Here is a 24,778-nt window from a genome sequence, read left to right as displayed (position 1 = left end):
TACATAATAGAATTCGTTTACTGTGCCTCTGTCTAGTAGTGACACAGAGATGACCCCCGGGGTAAACCTACGATCTCCCATCCACTCGTCAAGATCTCTGTTGAAGAGAGTCAGTGAGGGGCTCTGCCTAACATGGACTGGGATTCTGTTCCAGAGTATGGGAAGCCTCTGAGTTATGAATCTGTCCCTCCAGCATGTCCTATTCATATTTGTGCTGAGGTTTAAATCTTTAGTTCTCATGGTTCTGATGGATTTGGATTTTTTGAGATGGAGCATGTCCATCAATTCCTGATTGGACATGGCCTTGTAAGTCAGGCACAGATCACCTCTGAGTAGGCGGTATGCTACTGAATAGAGCTGGAGTTTCTGTAGTCTGGCAGCATATGACATATGTTGGAGACCCTTGATCCTCTTTGTGAGGTACTTTTGGGGTCTCTCCAGCTGTTGCAAGTGCCGGATGAGGTACATACCAAATGGGGCATTGTATTCAATCATGGGCCTGATAAGGGAGGAGTATAGGGGTACAATGACCTCCTTTGATCTGGATGTGAATCCCTTCATGATAAGGTGGACAAGGTAGAAAGTCGTTCTAACCACTTTGGCAACATGGGTGTCAAATGAGAGGTCACCATCGACTTGGGTCCCCAGGTCTCTGATTACTTTTTCCGTACTCAGTGGGTTACTGTCTGTGATAATTTGTGGGTACTTTTGTTTTTTCCAAAGGGGATGATTATACATTTTTTGGCATTTAGTTTAAGGCCATGACTCTGGCACCAGTTGTCCGTTTCAGTGAGGCCTTTCTGTAGGATGTACATGTCAGCTGGTGTATCGACTATGGCGCCTAGTTTGCAGTCATCTGCAAACTTTGTCAGCCACAACCCTCCCATGTTTGCTTTCACATCTGAGAAATAAATGCCGAACAAGAGGGGTCACAGGACAGAGCCCTGTGGGACACCACTTGTGACTGGCTTTGAGTCTGACATGGCTCCAGCGATTTTGACTTTATGGGTTCTATCCTTTAGCCAGTTTGCAACCCATCTTGTGACATATGGATTTACATTTAAGCTGTTGAGCTTGTCTATGATGCCTGAGTGGGGTATTGTGTCGAAGGCTTTAGCCAAGTCCAGGTTGGCTGTATGGACTGCTTTGCCCTCATCAATGGCTCTAGTGACTTTTTCGAAAAAGTCAACCAGGTTCAAAAGGCAGGATCTGCCCTTTACAAAGCCGAACTGGGTGGGATCAAGTGTCTGTCTCTGGTTATGAGTTCCATAATGATTCTTTCCATAGCTTTGCAGACCAGGCTGGTTAAGCTTATGGGGTGGTAGTTACCAGGGTCTGTAGAGGTGCCTCCTTTGTGGAGTGGGACCACTGTTGCTGTATGCCAGTGTTCAGGTACATATCCTGTAGTAAGGCTAAGGTTAAATAGCATTTTTATGTGCGGATTTAGCTCCTCTTGGATTTCACGTAGCGCAACCGGGGATACCGTCAGGTCCCATTGATGCTGTGTTTTTAGCTTTGCTGAGGGCGGCTCTCACCTGGGCATCTGAGATGACAGGGAGGTTACATTCAGCTGGGATAAGTATTTTTTCATTTGGGGGTGAGGGAGGAGTGAAATTTTCACTGAACCTGTCTGCCAGAACGTTGGCAATATCTGTGGGTTCAGTGTATTTTTTTCATTGTGAACTAACTCTGAGCATATCTGAGGGTTTCCGCCCAGGTTTCTAACATAGCAGAAAAAGGCCTTGTGGTTATCTTTAGTGTCCATAGCGATTTTTCTGTCAAAGTTGGCCTTGGATGTTTTTATGAGAGAACGTAGCTTTCTACTAGTGCTGATCAGAGATGCCTTCTCTTTATGGGATTTTGCTCTGTCGTGCAGTAGCTTTCTTCTTTTGTTATACAATTTGTTTATGGCTGGGATCCACCAGACAGGATGCCTGCCCCTGGAGGAGAGGGTCTTGGTTTTATTTGGGATTGCATGATCCATGCATTCTTGGAGATGTCCGTAGAAAGCATTTGTGAAGGATTCAGCATTGTGGGATGTGGTTTCCACTGGCCCAGTGGGCTTAAAGGATACCATCTCAGTCTTAAGAAGTGTAAAGTCTGCTTTTGAGAAGTTTTTCACTGTAGTCTTTTTTGTGTTGGGGGTGGAGGTGGGATATGTATATCCAGGGTGATTAGTTTGTGGTCAGATCTCACTAGTGAGGGGTATAATTCCGGTGTGGAGCACTTTGTCCCCATGTTTGTGATGATCAGGTCTAGTATATTATCTCCCCTTGTGGGAGAGGTGACTAGCTGTTCCATTGCATTTGAATTTATGAATTCTAGGAACCTTTGGGCAAGGGTGTTAGGGCTAGAATAATGCACCCAGTCTATGTTAGGGTAGTTGAAGTCTCCCAATATGATGGTGTTTGGTGAGACATTCATATCCTCCAATGTCTTCAGGAAGGCTGAATGGGGTTCCTGAGATTGGGAGGGTGGTCTGTAACATGCTACCAGTTGTGTAGCAGTTTTGCCTGCAGTTAGTTGCACCTGGATGGTCTCTGATGCTTCATGTGTTGCCACTAACCTGGAGGTGTGGGTGTCCTTGATGAATATGGACACTCCCCCTCCCATTTTGGTTTGGCCCGAGTTTTGGGGCCAGAATGCATGATACGAGGTATAGCCTGGTAGCGCTAGGGTGCTCTCAGGAGCCTTGAACCAGGTTTCAGTTATTGCACAGACATCGATGTTCTCCATACTGAGGAGTGCTTCGAGAGCCTGCATCTTGAGATTTAGACTTCTGGCATTGAGCAGCATTACCCTTAATGTTTCCATTTTTGTTTTCTAAGGAGGTGGGTTTGTCTTTTGAGCCTTGCCTAAAAAAGGCACTATGGGGGTGGCAAGAGCCTTCGCCAATATCTGGAAGCCCAGTGGTGACAGGTGCAAGCCATCCCTTGCGAAGCAGTGTGGCCTGTCCAGCATATCATCCCAAGCAGACAGACATTGGATCCCCCTAGAATGACACCAGTAATTGAGCCAATTATTAAAGCTGATCATCTTGTCTTTGTATTGTGGCATCATTCTTGGTGAGGGCAAGATGCTGGTCAGGGTCATACCAGCCTGGGCTACATAATCAGAGAGCTCCTCTGTCTCTTTTCATGTAGTCCAGGGAGGTACGTCTCAGGTCATTCACGCCGGCATGGACAATGACTGAGTCCTATTTGTACTTGCTTTGGAGTGACCTGAGTGTGTGTGTTACGTGGTGGATCCTAGCTCCCGATAGGCAGTTCACCCTTACCCTCTCCTTGTTCAGCCTGGTAAGCGGAACGTCAGTGTTTCTGACTATAGAGTCACCTATTACTAGTGTATCAGGCATAGTGTTTGGCCTTAAGGGCTGTGATTGTTTGTTTGACACACTGATTGATTTATTGAAGTATGTGTTGCATGTGTTATGTTTTGAGGTGGTGGATTTTCGGGTGTCTGCTTTGGGAGCCTCTGTTGTTTTGTTCCGAGTATGTCTTTGTGTTATTATGTGTTTGGTTTGCAGTTGTGGTAGGTCTATGTGGGACTGGGATTGCTGTGTGTGTGGTTACCATCTCCTCCTGTCTGGTATTGCCAGTCCTGAGATGAGAGAGTTCAGCCTCCAGTTTGGCTATATAGATGCATCTCTCACATGTATTTGTGTTTGTTGGGAGGAGGAGAGGGTTGTCTGTGTACATGAGACAATTGTAGCATTGTCTCAAGGTTCCCAGATTAACCAGCGAGGATGCTAGTAATCTGCCACTCGACATACTTGAATATTATAAGGGAGTGCTGTGCCTTTAAGGGAAGTGGGTACTCACAGGGGTGGTAGATGGATGTAGTGCTTACTTTAGTTTGAGAGTGCTTACTTAGAAGAGAGGCTTTGAGAACAAGTGCTAGGCTTATAATAAAGCGAGTAGACTGATTTATTATAAGAGTAGAGCTTTCTTAAGGGAAAATTTGAAGAGCAGACTTGGCGGAGCCAGAAAAAGTTTAACCCACGCTGGGCTATATGCACAATCTCGCAAAGCCATGCAAACGCAGATTTTAAACAGGGAACTACAAAAGAGCTAGAAATGGTCCAAAACAACCAATTACTACAAGCTCTTGTGCTGAGGTCACTCCTTCAGGGACAGATAGGCTGCTCAAGGCTCCCCACTCCCACTGGTGAGCAAAGAAACTTCCTTCTATCCAAGTAAGGCAATGGACAACACAGGAACTACACCACAGCCCAGAATACAGCAAAGCCTGTATACTGGTCTAAACTAGTTGAGGAGAGGCGGGAAAACAAGGATTTTTTTTTTTTGTTTGTTTTTGAGATAGAAAGCACACAGAAATGCAGGAAACAGTAATAAATCAGTTACACAGGCTAGCACACTTTAGTGGGCAGCCTCAACAGTTAAATTTAACAAACAAACAAACTTTCGGTCCCTTCCAAATCAGGAACATGTCATCTTGGTATCTAGTATACCAAGCGACATTATCCTGAAATAAAGCGTTGTGAAATAATAGGGTGTTTTCCCAATGGGTCATTATGCAATTAGCGAAGCTACCTCCGCAGGGTGACCCCATTGCAACCCCAGTTTTCTGCAGGTATAACTGCCCATTAAAGACCATATAATTATTGGTTAGGACAATCTCCAGTAGAGTTTCAACCAAATAAATAGTTTTCTCATCAATATGTCTAAATGTCAAAAAAATCTCTTATCCATTCAAGCCCTAAGCCTTGAGGTATTACAGTGTATAAATCCTTTACATCAATTGTGAGAAAACAAAATTCTTGCTGGAAATGTAGTTTACTTATATGGTTGAGAAAACTCCACGAGTCCTTACAGATCTGGGGCTCTTGTTCTACAAGGGGCCTTAAGACGCTATCTATGTATTTGGCGCATGCATATCTCACAGACCCTCGTCCGTCCACAATGTGTCTAAAAGGGGGCTCAGTGCATCTGTTGTGGATTTTAGGTGTCCCAAACAAGGCTGGTATTCTAGGAGCAATCATAGTTAAGTATTGATGCAGATCCAAGTCACAAATTCCTTCTAAAAAAAGGTCATCCAGTATAGTTGTTATTCTTTTATAGGCTATATTCAGTTCAATAATACTAGCTTGTATGTAAGCCCTAGTAGTCGGATGTTTAGTCATACTTTCAGTGTATGTAGTCTGGTCCATGAAGACCAGCCCTCCCCCTTTATCGGGTTTCATAACCCTAATGTTACACTCATGCAATAAGTTCAAAACTTCACGCTCATTTCTTGTGATATTAATGTTAATGTTCCTTTTAGTGTTTTTGTCATTAGCGATGGCTCTTAGGTCCATCTTTCATCTCACATATTTTTTCAAAGGAACTTAAACGTGTGTAAAGGTGGATTAAAGAGGCTTGAAACCCTGAGGGAGTTAAAGTGGACTTCCCACCCATTAGAGCATTCAAATTTAATTTACGCACAAATAATTTCAAGTCCATTATAGTTTTAACAATGTCCATGTTCATGTCGGGGACAAAGGACAAACCTTTGGAAAAAAAGTCCACCATATCTTGAGTAATGGTTAGGACAGTATAGTTATATATCTTGAAGTCCCCCCAGAACTGATTAGTATTTGGGGATCTCTAAGGTGATATCTGGTCATCTCCTGCATTGGTTCCATCTGTTCCTCGGCTGATCCTGATTCCTGTTGGTCTTGCGGTTCATGTATTGACCATTCTGATTCTTCTGAAAACCCTGTTGGTTACTGGTACTGGGCCGGTTATTGTTGTTATTTGAAGCCCCTTGCTGGTGGGAGGTCTGATGACTATTATGACCATTGCTATTATTGTTGTTGTTAAGTCTCTCACTCCGACGCAGTGGTTGAGGTTCCTCTGCATGAGTGCTAGATTCTCCATTTATGAAACTATTATTCTCATCTTGTAGAACGTTGTCAACATCAGAAACCCGATAAAGGGGGAGGGCTGGTCTTCATGGACCAGACTTCATACATTGAAAGTATGAATAAACATCTGACTACTAGGGCTTACATACAAGCTAGTATTAATGGAACTGAATATAGCCTATAAAAGAATAACAACTATACTGGATGACCTTTTTTTAGAAGGAACTTGTGACTTGGATCTGCATCAATACTTAACTATGATTGCTCCTAGAATACCAGCCTTGTTTGGGACACCTAAAATCCACAAGAGATGCACTGATCCCCCTTTTAGACCCATTGTGGATGGATGAGGGTCCGTGACATATGCATGCGCCAAATACATAGATAGCATCTTAAGGCCCCTTGTAGAACAAGAGCCCCAGATCTGTAAGGACCCGTGGAGTTTTCTCAACAATATAAGTAAACTACATTTCCAGCAAGAATTTTGTTTTCTCACAATTGATGTAAAGGATTTATACACCATAATACCTCAAGGCTTAGGGCTTGAATGGATAAGAGATTTTTTGACATTTAGACATATTGATGAGAAAACTATTTTTATTTGGTTGAAACTCTACTGGAGATTGTCCTAAACAATAATTATGTGGTCTTTAATGGGCAGTTATACCTGCAGAAAACTGGGATTGCAATGGGGTTACCCTGCGGAGGTAGCTTCGCTAATTGCATAATGGCCCATTGGGAAAACACCCTATTATTTCACAACACTTTATTTCAGGATAATGTCGCTTGGTATACTAGATACCAAGACGACATGTTCCTGATTTGGAAGGGACCGAAAGCCTTAGTTCCGACTTTCATTACTAGCATATCACAAATGACTGATTTTTTTTGAATTTACCTACAGTATACATGACACCAGTAATAACTTGATATTAACCTGTTTAAGGACACAATAAATTCCAGATATAAAAGCATAATTTACAGAAAACCTACTTACTCCAATTCCTTCCTGCATTTTACCAGTAGCCGCCCTTACCATCAAAAAAGAGCTGTTGTAAAAGGGCAGATGGTAAGGGCAGCTAGAATGGTATCTGATGAGTCTGATTTTGTAGAGGAATGTAACCTTTTGGCCTCTATGTTTATTAATAGAGGCTACCCTGAACCTATGGTGGCTAATATTGTCTTGGAAGTTACTTATACATGAAATATAGGCCATTTTAAGCCCCTTTTGCAGAGTAATACAGACCAAATTGTTGAAAACATTGATAATCAACACAATTTGGCCGTCACTAACAGGGAATATAACTTTAAAACTAGCTTTCTTTGTACTTGCTCTTTAGACCACCTTAGAATAAGGGATATGCTAAACAAAAATTGGTCCTTAATAATTGAGGATAGTGGGCTCCTCAGAATTGTAGGAGGTAAGCCTAAAATAACTTGTAGAAAAGGAGCTAATCTCAAAGTTTTATTGGAAAGAAAGAATAATAATCTACATGGTAGGAACCATGGAATGTTTAGATGTGGCTCATGCCAACAGTGTAGATACTTGAGTATTGATTCTAAGGTCACCATTAGAGAGAAGACATATAAGGTTAATGGCAAGTATAATTGTGAAACTAAGGGTGTGATTTATTCAGCTTGTTGTGATAAATGTGCAGCGTTTTACATCGGTAAAACCGAAAGGAAGATCAAGCAGCGCATATACGAACACCAATATGCCATTTCTAGAAAAGAGACAACTAATGCCCTAGCTAGGCACACCATTGAATATCCTGATCATAGGTTCAAATTTACTATACTACAGCAAAGACTAATTGATGAAAGAGGGGGGCCTTGGCAACTACAACTGGAAATAGATGAGATTATGTGGCAAATTAGAACAGCGGCCCACATGTTTCCAGGCCTTAATGAGTATGTCTCTATAAAATGTATTTTGAAGTATTTAGTCCTGAGAAGGTAGTTTGCTTCTTCTTTCACTAAGATTAATGTGTATTCCAATATGACATCAGAATATTAAATATTACATCAATACATTTATAATTTTCTTACTATGTTAAACATGGCAAAATGTTATAATATAAGATTAGGTTTCTGTGTATATATATTTACTCATAAGATGTTAAGAGTATTTATATTTATATGCATCTATTCTAACAATTTAAAAAGTTTCTCTTTGGTTACAATGTAGTATTTATACACTATAAGTGGCTATTTACAGAAGGCATAGTTAATATACTTTGTAACAGACATCATGTTATTGGTTGTTTTCGCTTACAACACATTGCTATTATAACAAGGTTCTTATGTGTACATTTCGAGTAGGTAGTAAATACATTTATCATATCTCTTTAACAGGTTTTTACTTCAAGGTGGTTGTACGCTAAAAATACTGGAATTTACAACCTCTTACCTTTATATGATGTAAAACATCTTAATTTTTTATATAAATTTTAACTATTAGTCTGTTTTGCAATAAAATGTTATTGATTAGCATAGAGGATATACTTGTACACACACACACACACACACACATATATATATATATATATATATATGTGTACATTTATATATTTTTTTATATATATATATTTTTATAATAGGTATTATACACTTTTTACTTTTGTTTAACTTTATAGAAGATGTTGCCTTTTAAAATTGCTTCACACACGCACTTCTTTATAGGAGCAACATTTCCTCTTTTAAAAGAATGACAAAAGTGTTTTTAATGATTTAATTAATTAATTAGTCTTACTTGTTTGATTATATAAGGTTGACTAATTGGCTTATAATTTGTCTGAAGAAGGAGAGGCACTGACCCCTCCGAAAGTGCTAATAAAACTGTATTTTATTTGATCTTACTCCTTGGATACCGCTCTTGTTTGTTTCTCGCTATAGTAGTTTTATTTCTACAAGAAAACACACTTCTAAAATAACTTACTTACATAGAGCAAGGCAGTACTGTGAGTTGGATGATCAAGACAAAAATGCTTAATGCCTTCTGATTCTCTTTCTTTAAATTGAAACTGCAGTTCTGATAAAACATTACATCATTTCATACTTTCCTGGTGTTCCCAGGCTGACAGAAACTGCATTTACATTTTTTTACACTTGGGCAGAAACCAGAGTAATAAAGCACATTTCACATGTAAATTCTGGTCATTAACTTTAGCCTTAAAACAATAGGCAGGAAGCCTTCATCTGGCCCAGCCGCCAAATTGTAAACATAAAAGGCAGTCATGAAATAATTTTAATTTCAAAGGACCAACAAGAAATGATTGACCTAGCTTTCTTTACAGCAGGGGGCAATGTTCCCACATTTCACAGCATATTCTTTCGTTAAAAAAAAACAACCTTGTAGTTCAACATTCATATTTACAAATGATAGAATTATCTTCACAATTCTATCTGGCTAGGCTGGCAGCCTTCACCCATCTCTACCAGTCTTCACATCTGCCATAATGGAAATGCTGCTCATCCGCAAGTCAAGTGGAACAAGATTCACTTGCTCTAGGGATCTTAACCTAACCTGCAACATTAACAGGGCATGCTGGAGAGACATATATGTCTCCCAGAGATTGCCACTCCTCTGGAACAAACTCCCAATTTACATGAAACAAAGCTCCTCAATGACCCTATTTAAGCATAACATAGACAACCAGATGGGAGACCGTAAATTTACTCAGGTGGTGCCACCTATGTCCCTCTTGCATAAGGGTAGTTGGTGCTGATCATAAACTCACGCTGCAAATATAGTCCATACGACTTGGTCAGTAAAGGAACAAGGGTATAACATGGGTAGGTTTATAAAGGCCCTAAGGCCAATAGCCTAGTAACCTCCTATGAACTTAGTCAGTAGATGAAAAAGAAGACTTTTAGAATAGCAGGACAGAGTATTTTTAAGGTTCATTTTTTCTCTGTATATAACTTGAAAGCATTAATACATTTATTAATTCTGCAGATGTTATCAAAGGAGTAGTGCACTTTACCAGTAATCTTGTGGTGTTGCTAATTCAGCTCTTTTACTGGACTTCCAGAGGAGGTTCAAGATTTCTTTGTAGTCAAACACCTTGAAAACCTTATTGTAGTATGCCTGGGTGGTTATAGGTTCATAGGTTCATACTAGGCTATCTGCCCGAGGGCATTTATAAGCCTAGCCCATAGTTTTGTGGCTTACGCCACCCCTTTAGTTTGGAGAAACTATGCCCATTATTTTGCTGTGCCTCTGTCGAGCAGTGACACTGAGGTAACCCCTGGGGTGTATCTGCGATCTCCCATCCATTGGTCAAGATTCCTCTTGAACAAGGCCAGCGAGGTGCTCTGCCTCACATAAACCGGGATTTTGTTCCACAGCATAGGGAGTCTTTGGGTGATGAATCTATCCCTCCAGCACGTCCTATTAATAACCGTGTCGAGGTTTAAGTCTCCGCCCTTGTGGCTCTGAGGGATCTAGATTTTTGAGATGAAGCATGTTCATCAAATCTGGGTTTGACATGGCCTTGTATGTCAGGCATAGGTCACCTCTGAGCAAGCGGTAAGCAACTGAATATAACTGGAGTTCTTTCAGTTGGGCAGCATAAGACAGATTTTTGAGACCCTTTATCCTTTTGGTGAGGAACTTTGTGGCCTCTCCAGCTGCTGCAAGTGTCGGGTCAGATACATTCCGAATGGGGCATTGTACTCGATCATTGGTCTGATGAGTGATGAGCATAGGAGACTATGACTTCCTTGATCTAGATGTGAATCCCTTCATGATAAGGTGGGCAATGTAGAAGGTCTTCCTAACTAATTTAGCAATATGAGTGTCGAATGAAAGGCTACTGTCAACCTGGGTTCCCAGGTCCCTAATAACTTCTTCTGTGTTCAGGGGATTGCCAACTATATGGTAGCTAGGGGTAACCTTATTTTTCCCGAAGGGTATGACTATGCATTTCTTGGCATTTAACCTTAGGCCATGGCTCTGGCACCAGTTATCCGTTTCTGTGAGACCCTTCTGAAGGATATCTGTGTTGGATGTGTTTTCAACTACGGCGCCCAGTTTGCAGTCATCTGCAAACTTTGTCAGCCATAACCCTCCTGTGTTTGCTTGTACTTCAGAAAAGTAGATGCCAAACAAGAGTGGGCCCAGGACTGAGCCCTGTGGGACACCACTTGTGACAGGCTTTGAGTCTGACATGGCGCCAGCAACTCTGACCCTGTGGGTTCTGTCACTCAGCCAGTTTGCAACCCATCTTGTAATGTATGGGTTTACATTTAAGTTGATGAGTTTTTCAATGATACCCAGTGAGGTATTGTATCAAAAGCCTTCGCCAGGTCTAGGTAGGCTGTATGGACTGCCTTTCCCTCGTCAGTGGCCTTGGTGACTGTTTCAAAAAAGTCAACCAAGTTTAAAAGGCATGATCTGCCTTTGACAAAGCCAAACTGGGTTGGATCCAAAGTCTGCAAGTTCCCTATGTCTTTATTTATGAGATCCATTATGATCCTCTCCATGGCTTTGCAGATAAGGCTTGTCAAGCTAATGGGACGGTAATTTCCAGGGTCGGTGGAGGCACCGCCTTTGTGGAGTGGGACCACAGTCGCTGTGCGCCACTCCTGAGTGCGATCCGGAGGTGAGACTAAGATTAAACAGCTGTCCTAACTGTGGGTTTAATTCCTCGTTGAGTTCATGGAGCACACAGCCGGGGACACCATCAGGTCCCATGGATGCTGTGTTCTTTGCCTTGGAGAGAGCAGTTCTCACCTGGGCGTTAGAGATGTTTGGGGGGCTACAATCATTTGGAATAGATATCTCTCCTTTAGTGGGGGGGGAGAAGTTTGCACTGAACCTGTCAGCCAGTATGTTGGCAATGTCTGTAGGATCAGTAATCTTCACATCATTTGAACTAATTCTGAGCATATCTGGGAGTTTCCTCCTAGGTTTCTGACATAGCTAAAGAATGCCTTATGGATGTCTTTAGAGTCCTTAGCTATTTTTTTCTCAAAATTAGCTTTGGATGATTTTATGAGAGCTCTTAGCTTTTTACTTATAGTGATCAGCGGTGTCTTACCTTTTAAGGATTTTGCTCTTATCTTGTAGTAGCTTTCTCCTTTTGTTGTAGAGTTTGTTTATGGCTGGGGTCCACCAGACTGGACGCTTGCCTTTGGTACAAAGAGTCTTTGTTTTGCTTGGGATTGCCTGATAGTCTCCTGCGGTATGTCAAATACATGGTGATGCCTTTTGAAATGGATTCATTCCTATGTCAGGCTGGTCATGTAGCAAACCATGTAAAGCAGGCAGTTACTTCTGTGTTTTTTTTCAAGAAACCTGAATATCCAAATTGTTTTTTTTTTTCTTGCTCTTTGGAAGTCACTAAATATTAATGTAGAATTAGTCCACATACTGTGAAAGTTTAGAGCTGAGCTTGGCAAGCTGTGCTGCATTATGTAATGTAGGAGTCCAAACTGAATGCGCTTACCCACTTTCTGTTCACTGTAGGGCTGGTTCAGCCACTATGATTGCTGACAATACATGGTAGCTTTATGGTAGTTGAGTATTAGGTTTTTTCTCTTTTCCTTCAAAGGTTTTCTGCCTTAGAACTGTGAGTTCTCACAAGAAATTAAACTCTGGGAAACATTTTTGCTAGTGCAGTCCTTCAGTTCACTCACATATATTGTTTTATGCATACATTTTGTTTACCAATGTAAAGAAATGGATATTTCTTTCATTGTATGTACTTAGTCTGCTATCTTGACCAGAAGGTTCCACTCCAGGATTTTTGGCTTGGATGAATTGTTTCACTGGTTGGTATGGTTCCTCATTTTACTTGGTTTTAGTATGGATCGTATATTGTATATAGCAATATAGCAATTTGTATTCTCCATCTCATTCCATCTGTTAATTAGTAGCTTGTACCATTCTTATGATTTTGCTTTGTTTTATTACTTGTGTCCTGTTACATTATACTTGCAAGTACACACACATATATATATATCTATATATCTATATATATATATATATATATATATATATATATATATATATCTATATATATATATCTATATATATATATATATATATATATATATATATATATATAGCAATTACAGGTGCTTTCTTGACTGAGCACACTTTAGATCACTCATTGTGATCAAATGACTGAAAAACAATCATACTATGTAAAGCATTGCTACCCTCTCTCCATGCCTCGTAAGTATCCTTATTTGTGCCTTGTCCTTTCAAAATGTATGATTTTTCGGGTAAACCATTGAAGATTATCAGTCAGTGAAACATTATTATAATTTCATACTTCTAATTGCTCAGAAAATGCATGCTTGATGGAAAACCTCTCGATGAATTTATTCAATGAATTGGAGTTATAATTACAAATTGCCCCGGTTCTAAATCTTTTCCCTCTTTTTCTTGGCTTTATCAGGATTTCTTGATCAAAGAAGTTGAAAGGTATGCTTTCTCACGTGTGTGTGTTTGTCTCTCTTGCTTGCTCACTTTGTTTCTGTCTCTTTCTCTCTATCTCACACACACTTTACTTTTTTGATTTATTTACATTTTATTTTTAATTTACACTTGCTAAACAACAAAGATATATTTAATGAGTGTAAAAGTGGTGGCAGTTTGCAGTTTCTCAGTCCCTGCTTCACAATAGCTTAATATGCTGCCGTAAAGTGGTGGGCTTGTGTTTTATTGGGTGATATCTGCATATTAACAACCTTATTGAAAAACATTCTTTCTCTGGTAGGGTGACGATGTACAGTTTACACATTAAGCGTTATTGTCATTGTGCCTTTATCTCAGCATTGGAGATATGTAGAAAAGATTGTTTTTAACCAATAAGCTCATCTGTTTATGTAAAAATTATAAGGGAACTCAATCTTTTTCCATAGATAATTTTATAGCTGTGGCATGGCATATGACATTTACTTATTTAATGATGTTTACTGCATACAGTGTTACTGCAGTGCATTTTCACAAATTGCCAATGTAGCTCACAAGAGGTAATGTCATTTTGGCTGTCTGCTTAATGTGTTTCTATTCTTAAATGGCTAAAGCCTCCATTGTTAAAGAAAGAAAAATGCCGTGCATCATTCTAGTTAAATTAAATCTCAAAAGAAGTCCATACAAAATAATGCAATTGTATCTTTCCGAGTGATTTTTATTTGACCACCATCTCAGAGTAATCTGTACAGTTGTGGTTTTAAAGAAAATGCCTCTTTCTGGCTTTTAGAGACTTTGTCAAACGTTACCTTTCTATGTTTAAATATTAATGTTTGCACTGCATGGTTAAAAAACATCAGCCTTACCGTTACTTTTTATTGCTCAAGGCTGCATGAGCTAGTATAGTATTTAGGTAGGTCTGGCATGGGGGCACTTGAATTTTAACACTTGCCAGTTTACATCTTTTCAATGCCTTACTAATGCTTTGTGGAGAATAACAAAAAGTGCTGTTATTGATTGCTCTTCCTTTAAGCCCTAGCAAGCCTTTTAAAAAGAGTGCAAGACTGAGCCCCGTTTATTGTAGTGGGCTGTATCTAGGGAGCCTCATGCCACTTGTTGCAATGTTCCAGTTATGTAACGTGTAAATGCATGGAAAAGTTCAGATACTGGCCTTTCCTGGCTTTGACATCAAATTTTCTTTTGTTTTCAGAACACAACCCCTGATGAATTACTTTCTGCTGTGATAACTGCTGTCTTGAAAGATGTTGACCTCAATCCAGCAAGCCTTGGCGATATCTGTGTTGGCAAGTTTTATCAATTAATTGCAGTCTTGGATAGCAACTGTTCACAGCTATTTAATGAAAAAACAAAACTGTTGTCTTCAGCTCTGCATCCATTTCAGGTTCAGATGAGTCACTCATATTAATGCAAAAATTGATTTAGCTATAGCTTTTGATTTTATGTGGAAAGCCAGCAGGGAAGACTTTTTCCCTTTTTTTATTTGGTTATTTGATGCTTTGCATTATTAAAATTATTCTGTCTGGTTAATTATGTGATTTAAGCACCCTGGATGGTTAAACTGTCGATTTAAAATATTTCAGTCCATTATCAAACAGATGTGTACATATAAAAAAAAACTTTAAGTTTTAGATAATTATAAAAAATGCAGCAGCCCTTTCTGCTCCATCTTTAAACTTATAAAAGGGGGAGTTTTCTTGCTTTAATTTCATGAAATATTTTGGGTTTCTAATACCATGACTGGAAAGGACCCCATTGCTAAATTCAAGTATAATTAAAATTCATGAAATTAGTATTTGTTGCAATTTGTGATGTTAGCAAAAGATGTTCTTCACAGCACCCACATTGTGCTCCTTCTGAGTGGTCTGTTACTGCATCTATTTTTCTAAGTATTTTGTTGATCTGTGTGTTTTCTGACAGTGGCACTTCTTGTATCAATTGCGTTATAGTTTTCGCTGTTTGATGCTTCACACTGATGACATTTTCCTTTCCTTTCCCTCATTGTTCTTATGTTCTTGCAGTTAAGACTTAACGTCTGTGATTAAAGTAGCTAGACAGTAATATATTCTGTTTACTTCTGTTATATCACATGCATTTCTGTTAATAGTATTGCTTATTGTATTCATTTATTTTGTCAGACTTCTAACATTGTGGGTCTCATTTACTTTCTGTAATCTGTTTCTTTTATTAATCTTAGTATGTCTATCCATCGCTATTAAATCAAGCAACTCTTCCCTTAGATTCTAAACTGAAAGCACATTCTTTGCTTTCTATTTCCTGTGGGTATTCTACAGAACGTTCTAGAATGTCTTCCTGTGGCGTATCCTCTTCAGCTGCATCCTACATCATTTGCTGCTCCTTCATATGGTAACTCATTGGCCCATCACTCCACAGCATTGCCTGTGTCAGTGATGCCACTGTTTCTTGCTCCTTCCCTTGCTGTGCAGCTCCAGCTGAACTTTTGTACTGCTTTCCTACTGAAGGCTGCAGCACATCATCATATGGCAAGTCATCAGGTGATACCTGCTCCACTTCTTTCTCCTTAACTTGGGGACTCATTGTTCCATCATGCTGTGACAGTACATGTGTTGTACTGTCTGCATTAAATCCTTCACTTTGTAGGTATTCTATTTCTCTAACTTCTACCTTATTAACCTTCTGTTCTACATTCACCCTTTGTGTTATTTTTGTGTTGTGAAATGTTTTCTTATCTGGGTGTCTTTGCCTGTATTTGTCTTCAAATATCTGTGGACCTGTTTTTTGTGTTGAATAGTTTTGGCTTTCTCCTTAGCATAAATATTTCACTATATCAGATCACTTTTCTTTCAGAAAACTCTGGGTTTTGTCTATGTAATGCTTTTTGTTGATCTGTTGCATTAATTAATGCAAATTTACATTTGAAGCTTTTAACACTTTTTTTCTTGTACGAGATTTTTCTTTTCTCTGATTTCTGTCCTATACTTTCTGAATAGCTTATATCTGGAAATTCTGGACTTCTTGCGTAAAATTAACAGGACGTAATTTTGTCTTTATCCTAAATAGTCCTCTCTGTCATATTTATGACTTTTTTTTTGCTAGTCAGTTTTTGTGTTTTTTGCTGACTACTACTTCCTTCTACAGCAAGGTGGAGCATACTCCCCTTGAGCCTGGCCTAACCCCATTGTAGGAATGTTTGTGTATTGAGTATTCTACACTGCCATCTTTTCTAGTCTTGACTTCAGTGTGCACACCAGGATTGGGCACTTTTTTATCCTGGGACTTGTGCACCCAGCTCTCTCTTATTTTTTAACCTACCTCTCTCCATGATATATGCTATATAAGATACAATGTATATATCAGGTCATCTTGGTGAGATTTTGTGAAAACCTGGTCCACCACTAGAAGATACTCACCAAGACTTGAGGATGTTAAATTCTAACAGTACTACTCTTTTCTTGCTGATTTCATTATTTTTCCATTTGGATCCCTTGTCTGTCGGACCCACCTTTCTCAGTTTAATTTTTCCAAGTCTTTTAGGTTTCTGATACATTGATGGGAATGGACCCCATTCCCAAGTCAGAGCATGATTAAAATTCATAGGATCATAGGAGGTTACCAGGCTAATGGCCTTGGGGCCCTTTCAAGCCTAGCCAAGAGTTTATTCCCAAAAAAGAAACCTCAGTCAGCACCTGTCTCCCCTGTCAAGTGAGGGATAAAGGTGGAACCCTGGGAACAAATTTGTGGTTTCCCATCCACTCCTTTAGGTTGCACTTGAAGATGGTCAGCGAGGTACTCTGTTTGACATGTATGGGAAGTCTGTTCCAGAGACTGGGCAGCCTCTGGGAGATGCACCTGTCTCTCCAGCAGGTTTTTTTTATGTCGCATATTAGATATAGGTCTTTCAAGTAGGTAATGCGTGAGGAGCTAGACTTACAGCTGTGGAGCATCTCTAGTAGGGCAGGGTCCGCTATTGCCTTGTAGGCGAGACACAGACCACCTCTGAGCAGTCTGTACAATACTGAGTAGAGTGATTAGTGATTTGAGCCTGTCTGCCTAGGGCAGGTGTTGGAGGCCATGGATTGTCTTTGTGAGGTATTTCTATGGCCTTTCCAATTGATGCAGGTGTTTGGAGAGGTACATGCCTATCTATCCCTGGAGGAGTGGTTTCAGCCCAGTAGTTTATTGGCCATTTTGGGCTAATTTCTATCTCTGTCACTTCCCTGCTATAAAAACCTCATTTGCACAGTTTTTACGCTTTGTGTTCTGCTCAGCAAGTGCCTTCCAGGTGTTCTGCAGAGTCTACAACAGCAGAGAGACAAAAGAGTGACTTTGGAGTGATTTTAAGTATCACTTTTCTGCTTTTCTTGCTGTCTTAACTAATTCTGCCTAAAACGCCAGTTATTTAGCGAATCTGTGATTTAAAAAGTTTGTTATTGTATACAACTCCGCACAGCTCCTCGTGGTGTCCTACAGAGTGATACAGGCAACAGAGAGACCCAAGAGAGACTTTTCCAGATTTAAGTATTTTTTTCTCTGTTTTTTGCTCCGACTGCCTTTTCCCACCTAAAAAGCGAATTTCTAACTGATCTGTGCTTTAAAAAGTTTAAATTGCATTTGCCTTCTGCTTTTTACAGTTTTTGCACTTGTTTTATCAATTTAAGTTGTTTTTGTATTGTATAACTGTTGTAGGCTACATACTAAAGTGTGCTAGCCTGTTTATAGCATTTACAGTGTTTTCTGTGTTTTTCTGCTGTTTCCTAAAAAAACAAAAAAAAAATATTCTCTTTTTCTGCCTTTGCTGAAATAGATTAGTCCAGATTTCAGGTTTTGATGAATTCCGGACTGCGGTATAGCTTCTTGTGTTGCCCATATCCTTACTTGGATAGGGGGAAGCTTCTCTGCTCACCAGTGAGAGTGGGGAGCTTTGAGCAGCCTATCTGTCCCTGGAGGAGTGGTCTCAGCCCTGATGGCTTTGCACGATTTTGCGCATAGCGCATCGGGCAGTGCCGCTTATTCCCGGCTCCAGAAAGTCTGCTCTTCACTTTTTCCCTTAGAACTGTTCTAAATCTCAAAGTAAGCACTCTATTTTCATTCTAAAGCCCTGCAGTTGCTTGTATAAGTAATCTTATAAGTAAGCACTAATAAACTAAAGCACTACACCCTCTTATACTCTCTTTAAGTACTTGGCTCCCTATTGGTCCTTTTTGATCAGTCAAAAAGTAGTTCCTTATACTATTCTGGCATGTCCAAAAGTCAGTTTCGGCTTTACTCTCCAGTCCAGCTGGTGAATCTGGGAATCTTGAGGCAATGTTACAACTGCCTTATGTACACAGACCGCCCTCTCCTCCTCCCAACAAGCTCAAATATATGGGAGAGATGCAACTATATAGCCAAACTGGAGGCTGAGCTCTCTCAATCCAGTACTGGCGCAGTCAGTCAGGAGGAGAAGGTAACCACACACCACAAATCCAGTCTCACAAAGACCTATCGCAACAGCAAACCAACGCACAAAAACATACTCGGTGGCTCTAAATAAAAATCTGCCCAAGCAGTAGCGACCTCCAAAGCAGACTTCCAAGCAACCGCTACCCCACACAATAACCACGTATCACATAGTTCACAAAGTCAGTGTGCCACACAGTCACAGCCCTTAAGGCTAAACAACACACCTAATACACTTGTAATAGGTGACTCTATTGTCAGACACACTGACGTCCCACTCACCAGGCTGAACAAGGAGAAGGTCACTGTAAGCTGTCTGTCGGGTGCCAGGATCCGCCACATAACACAAGCACTCGGGTCACTCCAAAGCCAAGTACAAATTGTCATTCTCCATGCTGGTGTGAATGACCTGAGACGTACCTCCCTGGACTACATGAAAAGAGACATAGAGGAGCTTTCTGATCATGTAGACCAGGCCGGTATGACCCGGACCTTGAGTAGCATCTTACCCTCACCAAGAATGATGCCACAGTATAAAGACAAAAAATATCAATTTTAACAATTGGCTAAAGTATTGGTGCCATTCAAAGGGGATCCAGTGTCTGTCAGCCTGGGATGACATGCTCGACAAGCCACATTGCTTCGCTAGGGACGGCTTGCACCAGTCACCCCTGGGCTTTCGATTACTGGCTAAGGCTCTTGCCACCCCCATAGTGACTTTTTTAGGCAAGGCTCAAAAGACAAACCCACCTCCATAGACGACACAAGGAAAAAGAAACTAAGGGTAATCCTGCTCAACACCAGAAGTCTAAACCTCAGGATGCATGCACTCGAGGCTCTCCTCAGTATGGAGAATATCGATATCTGTGCAGTAATAGAAACCTGGTTCAAGGCTCCCGAGAGCACCCCAGCACTACCAGATTATACCTCATACCATGCTTTTCGGCCCCAAAACTCAGACCAAACCGAAAAAGGAGGGGGAGTATCCATATTCATCAAAGATACCCAAACCTCCAGGTTAGTGGCACTGCACGAAGCATCGGAGACCATCCATGTGCAACTAACAGTGGGCAAAACTGCCTTTCAGTTTGTAGCCTGCTACAGACCACCCTTCCAAGCTCAGGAACCCCACTCGGCTTTCCTGAGAACACTGGAGAATATGAAGGTCTCTCCAAACACCATCATATTGGGTGACTTCAACTACCCAAACATAGACTGGGAGCACTACTCAAGCCCCAACACCCTCACCCAATGGTTCCTAGAATTTATAAACTCAAATGCTATGGAACAATTGGTCACTACTCCCACAAGAGGGGAAAACATATTGGACCTGATTATCACCGACATGGGGACTCTTATGTTCCATATCATTGGTAAGATCTGACTATAAATTAATCTCACTGGACATCATATCCCATCCCCACCCCCAGCCAAGGAAACCACGGTGAAGAACTTCTCAAAAGCAAACTTCACACTTCTCAAAACCAAAGTGGAATCTTTCAAAGCCCCCGGGCCAGTGGAAAATATGACCCAAACTGGAGAATCCTATACAAACACATTCTGTGGACACCTACAGGAATGCATGGATCGTGCTATCACAAATAAAACCAAGACTCACTCCACCAAAGGCAGGAGACCTGTCTGGTGGACCCCAGCCATAAATAAGCTATACAACAGAAGGAGGAAGCTACTACATGATCGAGCAAAATCCCAAAAAGGGAAGGCATCTCTGATCAGTACTAGCAAGAAACTACGATCCCTCATAAAATCATCTAAGGCCAGCTTTGAAAGAAAAATTGCACAAGATGCTAAGATAATCATAAGGCCTTCTTTAGTTATGTCAGGAACCTGGGTGGCAACTCCCAGATATGCTCTGAGTTAGTGCAAAATGACAAAAAATACACTGAACCCACAGACATTGCCAACATCCTGGCAGACAGGTTCAGTGCAAACTTCTCCCCCCAAAAGAGCAAATGTCTATCCCAACAGAGTGTAGCCTCCCTGACATCACAGATGCACAGGTGAGAGCTGCCCTCTCCAAAGCAAAAAACACAGCATCAATGGGACCGGACGGTGTCCCGGGCTGCGTCTTACAGGAGCTCCAAGAAGAACTGAACCCTCACATAAAGTCACTGTTCAGTCTCAGCCTTACTACAGGATATGTACCCAAGGAATGGCGTACAGCAGCAGTGGTCCCACTCCACAAAGGTGGTGCCACATCGGTCCCTGGAAACTATCGCCCTATAAGCCTGACTAGCTTGGTCTGCAAAGCTATGGCACGTATCATTATGGACCTCATAAACAAAGACATTGGGAACCTCCAAACACTGGATCCTACCCAATTCGGCTTTGTTAAGGGCAGATCTTGCCTCTTATTTATTTATTTTATTTCAGTTTGATTACCGGGGAAGTCCACTGGGCCAAGAAGTACCCATTTTCAGTGGAGGCCCAGGGAGAAAAGCTCCAAAGACAGTACAATCAAGGTTACATACAGTAATGGATGATAATACAATGTCACAAACAGTTAAGAATATGTGAGGTTCAGTAGTAGGCAATACAGTAAGGATTACATAAAATACAATCATAAAAAGTACAATGTCCAAGATGCAGAGTCTACAAAGAAAAAAAAAATTGCTACATATGTACAGTATTTACATACTTACAGTCAACTGAAAGTCAGCTATAACCATATAGGGGGAACATAGAATAAAATTAAGAGAGTATATAGTAGATTGGTGCTAGAGAATAGAGGTCAAGGTGGAGAAAGTTTCTAGAATTTATATTGGGTGAAAGCAAGGACATTTCCATTTGGAGGATAAGTGTAAGAAAAGATGGGTCTTGAAAGAGTCAGAGTTACGGATGGTCATAAGAGAAGGTGGGAGGGAGTTCCATTTTCTACCAAGAGAGAAGGAGAGTAAGAGCTGGCCAGCGGGATGCTTAGGTTTGTGAATGGAGATTAGGTTTTGGTGTTCAGATCTCCGAGATCGGTTAGGGATGTAAGGGGGAAGGATGTTAGATAAGGCAGGGCATTTTTCTGGATAAAATATTAATTTGTGAGTGGTAGTTAGTTGGAGATAGTCAAGGTAGTTGGGGAGTTCTAACCAGTTTAGAGATTGTAGGGCATGGCAGTGGTGAGTACAGGTTTTGGATTTGGTGGCAAATTTAGAGATCTTATTATAGCAAGCTTCGAGTTTTGAGGTGTTGGAAGCAGAAAGATTAGTTAGAAGTGGGGCACCATAAAGGAGAGAGGGGAGGAGGTAGCTGATGGCTAAGGTATGCCTAGAGGAGTTAGAAAGAAACTGATTATTCCTGTAGAGCATACCTAATTTGTGGTGGGTTTTCTTTGTTTTGTTGAATGTGGAGATCAAATTTGAGCTGTTCCATCAATGGTGATGCCAAGGAGTTTTGCGGAAGGGACCACTTCTATAGGAGAGTTGGTTAGGCTTAGGACATTGAACGAGTTTTTGTTAAAGGAAGACGCCTTGGTAGGAAGGAAAATTTAGTATTTTAAATTTATTGGAGTTAAGGGAGAGATGGTTTTGGTGCATCCACTTTTCAGTAGTGGAGAAAGCTTTTTGAGTTTTGGACAGAAATTCAGAAGGGTTGGAGGCAGAACAAACTAGGGTGGAGTCATCAGCGTATTGGATGACTGTAGTGTCAGGGAGGGCAGTGTGAAGGTTATTTATAAAGATGTTGAAAAGCAGGGGGCCAAGGATGGACCCCTGAGAAACGCCGGTAGGTGTGGGTAAGAAGGAAGAGGTGGAGGCTTTCCATCTGACAGCCTGAGATCTGTCTGAAAGGTAGTGGAGAACCAGGATAGAGTGTTGGGGAGAGATTAAGGTTGGAGAGATGGAAGAGAAGATGTTTATGGGAGATGGTGTTGAAGGATTTGGAAAGATCTAGCAGAATAGTTGATACAAGAAGTCCGGTATCTCGGGCTTGATTGACACTTTCTAGGAAGGATAGTAGGGCAGTTATGGTGCTGTGGCCGGGACGGAAACCATGTTGGGTGGGTGTGAGTAGCTGATTCTGAGTGAAGTAGGGTAAAAGTTGGTGGTGGATGCATTTTTCTAGGATTTTAGATAGTGGGGAGAATAGGGCAATGGGGCGGAAGTTAGAAATGGAGGTGTTTTTGCCTCCTTTGTGAAGAAGAAGAATGTAGGCAGAACGCCAAAGTTTGGGTACGTAAGACTCCAACTTGAGTCCAGACTTGAACCTGGTCGACTTCTTTGAAACAGTCACCGAGGCCATAGATGAAGGGAAGGTAGTCCACACAGCCTACCTGGACCTCGTAAAAGCCTTTGACACAATACCCCACTCGGGCATCATAAATAAGCTCACCAGCTTAAATATCAACCCCTATGTCACAAGATGGGTTGCAAACTGGCTCAGGGATAGAACACACATGGTCAGAATTGCAGGTGCCATGTCAGACTCTAAACCAGTTACAAGTGGCGTCCCACAGGGCTCAGTCCTGGGACCTCTCTTGTTCGGTATATATTTCTCTGAGGTACAGGCTAACATGGGAGGACTTTGGCTGACCAAGTTCGCAGATGACTGCAAACTGGGTGCCATAATCGACTTGCCGACTGGGTGCCATAATCGACTCAAGAGAAATCTTGACGAGTGGATGGGAGATCGTAGGTTTACCCCTGTGATCTCTTCTGTGTCCCTACTAGACGGAGGCACAGTAAACTGACCTTAAAAAGACTATCTTCTGTGACCTACTATACAGAGGCACAGTCAACTAATCTAAAAGGGTGGCGAAAGCCAAACACACTCTGGCTAGGCTTATAAATGCCCTAGGACAGATAGCCTAGTATCAACCTATGAACATACTAAACCGGGTGTTGTACTCAATTATAGGCCTAATGAAAGAAGAGTACAGAGAGGTAATAACTACCTTTTTTTCTGGATGCAATCCCTTTACTTATGAGATGAACCAAGTAAAAGGCTTTTCTGACTAATGCTGCTACATGATGGTCAAATGTGAGATTGTTGTCAGCCTGAGTACCCAGGTCTCTCACCACAGGTTGTGTGCTTAGGGGGTTGCCATTGATGTAGCAGTCAGTAGGGGCCATGTTTTTATGGAATGGTATGATATTACTTTTTTTGCGTTTAAGGCCTTGACTTTGGCATTAATCGTTTGTTGCTGTGAGACTCTCTTGCAGTATGTTAACATCATTGGGGGAGTCCATGACAGCACCCAATTTAGTCATCCGCAAACCTGGACAGCCGCAGGCCCTTTGTCTTTACCTGGACCTCTGAGAAGTAAATTCCAAACAGTAGGGGTCCCAGGACAGATCCACAGATAACACCGTTAGTGACAGATCTGCTGTTGGAGGTGGTGGCGCCTATTTTCACCTTGTGGGTCCTGTCGGTCAGCCACTTGGCCACCCACCTGACAAGGTAGGGATTTAAGCCAAGTTGTGTTAGCTTTTCTATGATGCCCAAGTGGGAGATTGTGTCAAAGATCTTGGCCAAGTCAAGGTAAGCTGTATGTACTCAGTTTCTCTCATACAGGGCCTTGTTTACAGTCTCAAATAAGTTAAACCGGTTCAAGGCAAGATCTGCCCTGACGAATCCGAATTGGGTGGGGTCAAGTGCTTGGAGATTGCCTATGCCCTTGTTTATGAGATCCATAATAATACGCTCCATAGCTTTATAGATCAGACTTGTCAAGCTAATGGGGCAATAATGGCACTGCCTTTGTGCAAGGGGATAACAATGGCAATTCTCCACTCTGCTGGACTGAAGCCTGTAATTAGGTTGTGGTTGTACAGGGTGATCAATGGCAAAGCTATTTCTTGCTGGAGATGGTGCAGAATACAGCCTGGAATACTATCAGGTCCCATGGAAGCTGTGTTTTTTGCCTTGGATAGGACCTTTAACACTTGATCTATGGAAATGTGAGGTGTGGAACAAGTATCGGGATGTTGACTGGGAGTTTGGGGAGGATAGGTGGTGAAGTTTGCTCTGAACCTGTCAGCTAGCAGGTTGGCAGGTTGGCTAAGTTAACAGGATCAGTGTAAGTGGTACCATTAAAT

General features: G+C 41.2%; 1 protein-coding gene across 1 annotated transcript in view; it reads left to right on the top strand.

Moving 5' to 3' along the window:
• The window catches only part of ACAA1 (acetyl-CoA acyltransferase 1), a 353,926-nt gene that overhangs the window by 24,417 nt on the left and 304,731 nt on the right, over positions 1-24,778 (top strand). Inside the window, exon 2 of the mRNA XM_044067562.1 lies at positions 14,503-14,596. Within this exon, the coding sequence (XP_043923497.1) occupies positions 14,503-14,596 (94 nt within the window). The remainder of the gene's footprint in view (positions 1-14,502; positions 14,597-24,778) is intronic.

The sequence above is a fragment of the Protopterus annectens genome, chromosome 3.part1, assembly GCF_019279795.1.
Source record: "Protopterus annectens isolate FY-2018-M chromosome 3.part1, PAN1.0, whole genome shotgun sequence".
NCBI classification, from domain to species: domain Eukaryota; kingdom Metazoa; phylum Chordata; order Ceratodontiformes; family Protopteridae; genus Protopterus; species Protopterus annectens.
Note: the sequence above shows the minus strand (reverse complement) of the source record. Positions and strands in the feature narration are given on the sequence as shown.